Raw genomic sequence first — 10,621 nt, 5'->3', positions numbered from 1 at the left:
CCCCGAAGAATTCTGTTTGGATGTGGTTTTTATCCTTAACTGTCATGTTATCTCTAATTCCTATCTCAATTTTCCTTTTGTTTTTATTCGCATTACCTTTTCCTTTCTATACTTGCCATTGTTCAGTAGTTTGAAATCTGTGTGTAAATGACAATGGCAAAGTTCTGCACACATTTGCCTGCCATCATTTGGATACACGTTAGTATACCAAGTGTATGCCTGTGCACATTTTAGTATGATGGTGTGTATGAATATGTTTTTTCATTATGTATAGATACTACATGCTTTTTTTATCCTGGCAGTACACACAGTACATGATTTTTTGGCACAGTGTACGGAGGATGAGGGGTTCTGTACGGAGGAGGGAGTAGATAGGACTGTAGAAATGGAAAAGGGTAATGACACAGAATACAGGCTGGGTGGGGTTGATCTCTGCCAAAACTTCCTCTTTAACTTTGGGTTTTATTTTCGTCGCTACATCAAGCAGGAGGTACGGGATACCGGGAGTGGAAGTCTAAAAGGGGATTTTAGAGTAGGGTGGTTTGTGAGAAGCTAAGGTTGAAACAGAGTTCACACTGGTGGCCAGAACTGTGTTAGACCGCCTTAATTGCAAAAGACTCCTGTCACATGAGGCTGTGTTCGTATAAAGTAGACAGTTTCTATTAACTTAAGGCTGTTGGTAAAACAACTTGCTAGAGACAACGTCTCTTGCAAGACAGTTCTGAAGAAGAACTTCTTCCAATTAACTTGAGACTACTTCACTACAGGTTATTTTCTGAAAGTGTTAAAAAGATTGTGGATATTCACCAACATACTGGAGCCCACCTGCCAATGTCTAATACCACTTACAAATGCTTGTAACTTGGAATATTCACATTAACCATATTTTGTTTTATTTGTTTTCTCGTACTTCAAACAGATTCTGAAAACACTAAATTAATTATAGTCTGTGGAGGAAATCACGGTATGTCTCCGGAGAGGAAGAAGTCCTGGTGGGCAAGGTGTTGTTCATGTTGTGCCAGCGGTAGAGAAGACACTGAGGAATATGTAGGAGGAGGTGCAGGAAGACCCTCAGACAGACCAACTCATACTGGTGGTATAGAAGGATCAGGGACCTATCCAGATGGGTCTGGGGGCAATACAGAAAGGCCAGGAAACAATACAGAAAGGCCAGGAAACAATGCAGAAAGGCCAGGAAGCAATGCAGACAGGTCAGGAGGCAACAATGACAGAAACGGTGGCACCACTAACATACCTCTGGACAACATACCCTCTGGAGAGATAAGCAGTAAGTACAAAACTACTAATCATGGACTCTCTTTTGCAAGCATCTCTCATGATCCATTTTTCTACTTTTTATCTGTATTTTGTTTTCTGATCCTCCTCTGGATTCTACTTGCACTCATACTTGTTGTCCCTCTAAACCCTTCTCCTTATACATTCTATGACTTCTAGGTTTTGCACCAACCCGACCTACCATAGATTCTTTAGCTGAGTTTCATAGTCTGACTACAACCAACATAACTTTAATGTACATTTCTAGGGTCTGCGCTACAAGTGCAAAGTGTGGACCTCCTAAAGGCGCGGACTGGAGAAAACCGCCGGTCACATCACACAGATGAATTTGAATATGATGAGCTGATTGTTCGTAGGGGACAGCCCTTCCAAATCTGTGTAACTTTTAAGAGGGCCTTCAATCCGAAGAGTGATCAGATATGTATTTTACTACAGATGGGTGAGTTTCTTAACAGTCCTGTTAAATTCGGTAGAGCAATGAACATTTACATAGTAGTTTCAATAAATTACTGATACAATAACTTGCCACTTTAGATAAATAAGAGTCGTGTAACAATCTAGATTTATGAGGCTCCAAAGGACAGGAAATGATTAACCTATCTAACATTTTGTGTGGTTTGGCTGGAGCAATGTAAAACATCTTATTATTTGAGCTGTAATTTATGTATTGTATGGCTCTGGGAAGTCCACGGTATTTATTTGTCTTAACTCTTTTTGACCAAGAAGAGTTAAAGACAGTATTTGTTTTGGTGCGAAAGTTGACAGGATTGTTAAATACTGCTTGGTCACATTCCTGTTATGCGTTTGGTATTCACTGTACCATGTTCTGTACTATTTTGTAAATGCGAATTGGTTATCACAAGTAAAGGAGGAAATTAGATAAATACGAGAACTTAATAAATCTGTTATAAGCTTTATGGGTATGTAGTGGCAACTCATTTATTTCTGCATTTTTAGCCTGGTGACTCTAATGCAAATAAGACGTGATGTTGTAACCCAGGGCTTTCCAACCTCTGGTGTGGACTATGTCCATGATCCAGTTTGGCAGAAATGAACATTCAGTCAGGAAGCGTCCACAGTGGTGACCTAATCCAACATCTCAACTAAACAATGTTATCAATAATGGCAGCTACATGCAAAATGTCCCTAGATTATCTTTTAATTCTTTATTTGTTGTTTTATATTAAAGCATAACACTGCAAACATAGATATCAAGCAATCAGACAAATAAGTAAGAAAAAGAAAGCTAACATTGACAATTAGTATAGAGCAGACATATATTTTTAAATATTTAAAAACAAATTCTAGGAATAGTGTGCTGCTCCTTTAATGAGTACAGTGGAGACAGTAGAAACGCTTGAAGTTATAGAGTTTAGTTTGTTCAGCAAAACAGGCAGTTGATCATCTGACATTACGAAAATACTGCATATCAGATTTTCATATGATTAACCATATTAGGACTGCACAGTTAGCTAACCCTTTGACCATTAGCAGTTGTTAACAAACATTAATTGATGTATTTATGTAAATAATTCCACCTTTCCGCATGTACACTACCCTTCAAAAGTCTGGGCTCACCCTAAAGAAATATTTGATGCCATATTCCAATAACATGTCTGGCATTTTAAGTGGGATAAGATCACCAATCTATGTGAAGAATATGCATCCAACTTGTTTCAGTGAAGTTAAATTATTTCTGACCTTGCAACCTTAAAGGGTAATGAAGAACTTGCTTAGAACCCTTCCCTTATTGAGAATGCACAGGCAAGATCAGTGCAACTGTGGCAAAGATCATAAAATCCCATCAGTAATAATGTGCTTTCTTTAAACATATTGGTTTTCCTTTGTGGCTCCTAAAAATTTAGAGCTGCCCTTGGAGCTGGGTTCATCCTGCCTACATTGTAATCTCTGTTTCTAGCATTTCTTCTCTGTAATTTGGTATTTTCTTTACAGCGGTCTTTAAAATTAGCCTAGTATGATGGTACTGTTTGTGTCTATCTTTTAGTGCCTTTTTCTATTCTTTTTCAACTATGTAGATGTTTGTAGGTTTCACTTCTGAGAAATAGAAAAAAAAATCTACAATTATAATCATGTGTGGGAACTGTGTGATGCTTAAATCCTGGAGCCTTTCTTTGATGTGGGGTTTTCCCATATGTTTAGTTTTGATGATAGTCTATCTCAGGGAACATGTATTCTTTCTCTGATCTTTGGGTGTTGGTCAGTAACAAAATAAAATAAAAAATCCAAAATACATATTGTTTCCAAGCTATTAGTTGTAAATCTGTTTTTGAGTGTCTAGTGGCTGCACACTGTAGATAATCCTAAAATGTTTGCATGCCAATTCCCATGATTGGTACTGGGGGTCTTAAATTTGTTTAACTTTATTTATTATTTTTGATAAGTGAGCCGTTTACATTGAGCTGTATGCTATATATGTATCTGTATATTTATCTGTATATTTTTATTAACTTGAATGTAGTAACACTCCAAAGATATATTTTTTCAACTAAAAAACTGATTAGTGTTTTCCAGTGTTGCTTAGGTTATGTTGTGTCTCTTGCAGCTAATTCTCAAGCAGTCACCTTGCCCATGGTTAAAGAGTTTGATGAGGGTGGTTGGGGTTGTCAGGTATCTGAAGCCAGTGGTCAAAAGGTGACTCTGTGGTTGAACACACCACCTCAGGCTCCAATAGGAAAATACCAATTATCAGTGAAGACCCAAAGCCCTGGAGGATCCTACACGCACCCACCAGACCCTAATCTCAGGCTCTATCTCTTGTTCAATGCTTGGTGCCGCTGTAAGTATGCAGTCACATCTTTTGGAAACACACAGTACCAGCAGATTCTGTAGCACAGTGAACCTTACCAATAACATTAAAATTGCTAGTATACAATTTGACAATAAGATTAGCACACATTAAGATGTAATAGTTCAGAAGGAGAAGAGGCCCTTGTGAGCTTACAGTCTATTAGAGTCCATACCATTTCTGAGAAATTTCAAGGGCTTACTTTCTTCTTCCCCTGCCTCACAACTGCCCCCTACTTCTCTTCATTTTCTAAATTTCTTTATTTGCGAGTTAATGTATAGACCTGCTAAAATGTGAGGATCTAGGAAACAGTTATGCCATTTTCTAGAGGCAAGTTTCTGCATGCTATCAATTATTAGAGAATTGCTTTTCCTTTAAGTTTTTGCTGGTTTTGAGCTTTAGTAAATTTTCCCCAGCACATCCATAATATTGTATGAAATTACATACTATTTTCGACTTGGTTATTTTCTGCAGTGGATTCTGTCTTTATGGACAATGAGTCATGGCGTCAGGAGTATGTTCTAAATGAGATTGGACGTATTTATTATGGCACAGAACACCAGATTGGAGAAAGGTCCTGGAACTATGGACAGGTATGATATCGGGAGTTGCAGTTTTTTATGCTCCAAACCATTTCCAGTCATGTCTCTTAGACTCACCTCATTTTTCGGATGCTGGTTAATATTGGCGTCGATATTATGTTAATCATATAAAGCTATGTATCAGTGATCAGTCATAATTTTAAGAATGTTGACATAATTACCACAGGTCACAAACTAAAATGAGTCATAAACCCTTGGTTTTATGAGAGTATTATGACTCTACATTATATTTTGTGTGTACAGAATTGGTCATTTTACATGATTGTTCTGGTATTTCATTGCTTGCAAAGGTATAGACAAATTAGAGGCTTATTTTTGTGGCATCAGCGGTTAGATGTGTGGACAGAATACATTGCACATAAATGTCAGTCCTTTCTCTCTCTCCTGATAGTGTTTTGTCTTGCCTACAGTTTGATAAAGGAGTCTTAGATGCTGTTCTTTATTTAATGGATCGTGGAGGATTATCACCTACAGCAAGAGGGGATCCCATCAATGTTACACGGGTCATGTCTGCCATGGTAAGAGTTATTGGGGTTCACAAAGAGATGTTTTTATGAGTTACATAGGTGCATATGAGTGTATGTCTCTTCACCCAATACCATCCCTTCAATACAAGATTCCTTCCCACTGTGTTACCTTCAATACTTGTTCTGCTATTGAATCTCTTATTGTTGTGTTCTACCTTCTTTCTTTCCATCCCCCTCAAATGCATAACTCTCCTAATATCACCTTCTTTTTCCACACTGACCAGGTAAATTCTATGGACGATAGTGGCGTGGTTGCTGGAAGCTGGTCGGGTGATTATGCCGATGGAGTAAACCCAGTTGCCTGGGTAGGCAGTGTAGACATTCTACTCCGCTTCCACCAGACAGGAGCCCCTGTCAAATATGGGCAGTGCTGGGTGTTTGCTGGTGTCACAACAACAGGTAATGGACATGAAGGATGACACATAAAATAGTCATCTAAAATGTGTAAAGAGACATTAAAAAATTAGTGATGTAGGTAAAAAAACACCCATGGTGTTTTACTTCTAATTGCATTTGTCTTCTTAAACTTTGTTTTTGTCTTCGTCTATTTGCCACACCTTTATTGTTCATTTCAATCACAATAATCCTCAACATTCCGTCTCTCACTTTGCATTTGCTTTCCCTCTCTAACTTCCTCCCTTACACTTATTTTCCTTAATTTTCCTCTTGAACCTATCCAATGATCTCACTTAAACACCATCTAACCACTCACTTAACCATGTTCCTATCTCCCAACAGTACTCCGCTGTCTTGGGATTCCAGGACGTACCATCACAAATTTTGCCTCTGCTCACGACACTGACGGAAACCTAACTTTTGATGTTTATTTTGATGAGAATATGAAGCCGATTGAGGAAAAAAATGCTGACTCTGTCTGGTAAGCGGCTTGGGGGTGTACATATCTGCATGCTTATATGGAAAAAAGCGGGAAACAAAGAGATAGATAAAAATAATGATGGATGTTAAAACCTACTGATTTGTTCTTTTGCAGGAATTACCATGTGTGGAATGACTGCTGGATGACACGGCCAGATCTGCCTCCAGGATTCAGTGGCTGGCAGGCCATTGATGCCACACCCCAGGAGACTAGTAATGGTGAGGGATCCAAGCATATAAAAGGATTTTTTACCTTTAGTTTCCACATTGCTTTACTTTCCTTGACTTCATCTCACATTTTCATTTCTTCCCCTCTTAAACTCATTTTTCTTCTAGGTATCTACTGTTGTGGACCATCTCCACTTCTTGCCATCAAGAATGGATTAGTGAACATAAAATATGACACTGCATTCATCTTTGCCGAGGTAATTTTATGTGTGTGTAGCCTGTAGTTTGTAATGGCCATACTATTTCTACTTTATAAATATATTTATTTCCATTTGTTGTGCTACTCTGTGCAACTGTGTATTATAACCGAACATTGTGTGATGTTATTACTGTATTTTGTGTCACCTAGGTAAACAGCGACAAAGTTTTCTACCAACGTATGCCAAATGGACAATTCAAAAGGATTCATGTGGAGGAGCGAGCCGTGGGACATTGCATAAGCACAAAGGCTGTTGGCTCAAATGCAAGAGAGGACATCACCTACCTGTACAAGTACCCTGAAGGTAACCACACATTTCACTATACCTCAGCTGCCACTGTTATTTAAATTATCCATATTTCAGTGAAATCCAAGTAGCGTTTCAGTGACTGCTTCCTCACTTACCCACTGACATTTGGCATCTTTACGTGTACAGGAGTTGGTAGTGTTTGTTCATGTGCTCCCAATGTATCCTCACCATGTGGTATATCTCAAGATGCTGCCCCTCCATGCCATTGGGTCACTGGCCTACCACACAATCTAATGTGCTATGTCAATGAAAAGGGATAGGGTTTTGGCATTGTGCAGAGTCTTTCACGTATAAACACTTTACAAAGCATTGGGAGGCTGCCCTGACTTGTGGTGACATTATTTTAAAAGCAGGAAACGCCAAGTCATAAGGAAATTACATCACTGTTTCTGTAATTAAAAGTTATGTTAATAAACTTACTGTACAATAACAGTCATGCTTTTCAACATATTTATTACTACGCATGACATTTAATAGTTATAACGTCACTGTCACTCTATCATTTTATTAATACTATTATATACTATATATTTATAATAGGATTACTATATGATTTTCTGCCTCCTTTTCATTCTGTCTCTCTCATTTTCCTGTAGGTTCTGCAGAAGAAAGGAACTCGGTCCGCACAGCAGCCAAGTATGGTAACAAGCCAATGGCAGTTGCAGAACCCGAAGAAACAGAAGATATATCTATGACTATTGAGTCACAGGATGGAGTCCTATTGGGCAGTGACATCAATGTCCGTGTCTTGCTGAAGAATGGAAGCAGCAGCAGGCGTTCTGTGTCCTTATCCATGTGTGTTGCTGTTATGTTTTATAACGGCGTGTGCAAAGAGTCATTTAAGGATGAGACCCTTGAGGTTGCTCTGAACCCCGGAGAAAGTAAGATTCAAGGAAATGTACAGTATTCTGTCGTCTCTCTACAAATTCACTTATATTAACTATATGCTTACTATAATGTCCATAGTGAATAATTAGTATCTCCCTCCGATACAAGCTTGCTGAAAATCATTATGTGCTTTTATGTGTTCTTTCCCTCCTATAATGTGCTTATCTTTTCCTTTATAGCAAAGGCTGTGGGTATGCTGGTGAGTTATCAAGAGTATCGGACACAATTGGTGGATCAAGCAGCAATGATGTTGACAGTGTCCGGGATTGTGAGAGAAACAGGCCAGAAATTGGCCAAACAGTACACGTTTAGAATACGAACTCCTGACCTGGTCATCAGGGTAAGTTTACATACGAACAAGTGCCTCCTGTTCTGACCTATTTATTTGATCATTGAGCTGGACTTACTATTCTGTAATGATATATGTCCTTGTGATAAATAATGGAGTGAATGAGTATGATATTTTGATATTATTGTGTTTTAGGTACATGGTGATGCTGTTGTTGGACAGCAGATTGTGGCTGAGATCATATTCCAGAATCCTCTCCAGATAACTTTGCACAATGCAGCATTCCATGTAGAAGGACCAGGCTTGCAGAGGCCTAAAGTTGTACACATTGGGTACGTCACTCCATACATTTCACCTCTCCCTAATCATTTACGTCACATCAAATATTCTCATGTTAAAATGCATATTAAATATATTGTTACATTTTGCCCAGCTTTTTTTATACATTACAAATTGTCTTCCCCCTTTTCATTTGTTTCACTGCTCATAATCCTGATGCCTGCACTTTTTTCTGCACATTGTGTAAATAGCCCCTCTATTTCCATAGCCCAGTTTCAGTATATGACTTTGCAGAATCTTTGATTCTTACAATTGATCTTACAATAAATATTTATTCTCCTTTGTAGGGATATCGGACCTCAGAAGACAGTCTCTATCACAGAACGCTTTACACCACGTCGTCCAGGTCCCCGTCAGTTGATCGCCTCATTGGAGAGTAATGAGCTGAGCCAAGTGCACGGAGTCACTGAAGTTGTTGTGCGTAGCAGCTGAATTAACCTGGAGCCAAACCAAAGCTGATCTAGAGCCATCATGCATTACTCATTCAGTATTAATGGATGACAAAGACTGATGACTGCAAACTTGAAATAACTGTATTTCTGAATGTGCCCTTACTGACATACCAAGGTTTTACATGTGATTACACCAGACTGGACAGTGTGACTTCACTGATCAATGACACATTCCACAGACCATCGTGAAGAAGATCTGACCTTTTTAAAGACTATGTCTCTGGATTTAATCTCACTCTCACGGACCACTTGATAACTGAACAGAAGCTGTATGGATCCATTTCTCATGTTGGGATGATGGCTCACAAAGATGGCACTCAAACAAATGATATGCGGGTGTAGGCCATATTAGTCAGAGAACAGACTGGTTAATTAAGTTTGTGGAATCGTAACAACAGTGATATTGTAGATGTCAACAATGCCTTAAAAAAACTTGTCTGAAAGCACAGGAGAATGTATCAAGGACTCTGTGGAAATTATTGGGAATTAAACCTTTGCATCGGTGTAAAATCACAGTCAAGAAACAGATGCATATACCTGAGCCATATGTAGCCATCCCGAACTCTGTTCTTTGTGCTTAGCGGTCCGTCCTGTACGTGCATTCCCTGTCTATGCAGTGTGCTGACATCCCCAATTATTATTTGTCTGGGTCCTACTGTGTCCAGATGTCCGATTGCACAGATAAACCAAACTTGATTCTCTGTTCAGGTGGCTTACATGCTTTCACAAAACTAAGGGATTTTTTTAGTAATCAGAATTGGAATATTATGTAAGGTTTCACTTGGTTCTATTGGATATTCTGCTGACTTTATGCTTTTCCCCAAGCCCATGTGAAATGGCAGAATCAAGCCACTTATTTACAGTTGGACACATTAACTGTGATCAGATAAAGCACTGGACTTATATGTGCACCTTTTTAATTAAAATAAATATATGTATTTTATTGTTTATTTCAATAAATATTTTACTATTTTCACCAAATATATCATGCATTGTTTCTGTAGTTTCTAGGCCAAAATGAACAATAGTCATGAATGTTAAATTGGAGATGTTCCACATTCTTCAAGTAACATCTTCAAACCTGTTCAAACCTTAACTGGTGTTTATAGAGTGTGAAATGCGCCATTTTTTATTTAACATCCTTACTAATCCCAACATATTCAATCTGGATTAAGAGCTATGTTAAAAACAATAGAAAACAAATACTCAATTAAACAATTAAATGGAGTATGCAGACTATTAATGCAACCTAATTATATATAATTTTATACATACATTTCAGACAATGAAAAAACATTGTCTAGAACAATCGAGCCATGTCTAAAGAAATGTAATGCAACATTAAAAGCTGAAATAAACACTCTGCACACAAATGCACCATAACATCAATGACACGTTTCTCAAATAAGTACCAAGAGATAGACTATACCAAAACAAATATTCTGCTCCTAAAATGATTTGCCACTGAATTAGGCGCTACATCAATTTATTTATCAACACATACAGTCTTTTCCATTTGGATTACTGCTTATCCAAACTATTTCCATTTTCAGGACAATATTTGATGACATAATAATGTCTTTTTTAAAATTAACTTAGTTACTACATTTTATTAGCTACAAAAGCTACAATTATTCTTGAAACAGTGGTAAACAGGCAGCAAAACAAACATCGACAAATTTAAATATACTAACAGTATTGCAGTAGTGAGCTTCTGTTGTGGCAGTGATGTGTGCTAACATCAATTTACCTTTGATCTGCTTAGATACAAGCTGATTAGGAAATGTCAAGAGAGCACGCTGGGCAAGC

The 10,621-nt window shown here is 38.0% G+C and overlaps 1 protein-coding gene across 1 annotated transcript; it reads left to right on the top strand.

Moving 5' to 3' along the window:
- Nucleotides 1–966: 966 nt before the first annotated feature.
- On the top strand, nucleotides 967–8,792 carry LOC149300508 (protein-glutamine gamma-glutamyltransferase K-like). The gene is made up of 15 exons (XM_089485015.1): nucleotides 967–1,288; nucleotides 1,544–1,765; nucleotides 2,755–2,763; nucleotides 3,875–4,093; nucleotides 4,577–4,695; nucleotides 5,115–5,222; nucleotides 5,456–5,630; nucleotides 5,970–6,108; nucleotides 6,223–6,326; nucleotides 6,444–6,532; nucleotides 6,685–6,838; nucleotides 7,441–7,725; nucleotides 7,912–8,072; nucleotides 8,217–8,353; nucleotides 8,648–8,792. The coding sequence occupies exons 1-15, from the start codon at nucleotides 967–969 to the stop codon at nucleotides 8,790–8,792; spliced, it is 2,388 nt and encodes a 795-aa protein (XP_089341141.1).
- Nucleotides 8,793–10,621: the final 1,829 nt, after the last annotated feature.

This window comes from Sceloporus occidentalis, unplaced genomic scaffold (genome assembly GCF_023333645.1).
Source record: "Sceloporus occidentalis isolate IW3139 unplaced genomic scaffold, rSceOcc1.0.p SCAF_24, whole genome shotgun sequence".
Taxonomy (NCBI): Eukaryota; Metazoa; Chordata; class Lepidosauria; order Squamata; family Phrynosomatidae; genus Sceloporus; species Sceloporus occidentalis.
This window is presented reverse-complemented; position numbering and strand designations above follow the sequence as displayed.

What these genes read in the sequence shown, in the direction of transcription:
- LOC149300508 (XM_089485015.1), top strand. Translation starts at nt 967, where the DNA reads ATGTCTCCGGAGAGGAAGAAGTCCTGGTGGGCAAGGTGTTGTTCATGT. An exon ending in GTTCAATGCTTGGTGCCGCT is followed by an intron (nt 4,094 to 4,576) that starts GTAAGTATGCAG and finishes TATTTTCTGCAG; the next exon opens with TGGATTCTGTCTTTATGGAC. An exon ending in CCTGTACAAGTACCCTGAAG is followed by an intron (nt 6,839 to 7,440) that starts GTAACCACACAT and finishes ATTTTCCTGTAG; the next exon opens with GTTCTGCAGAAGAAAGGAAC.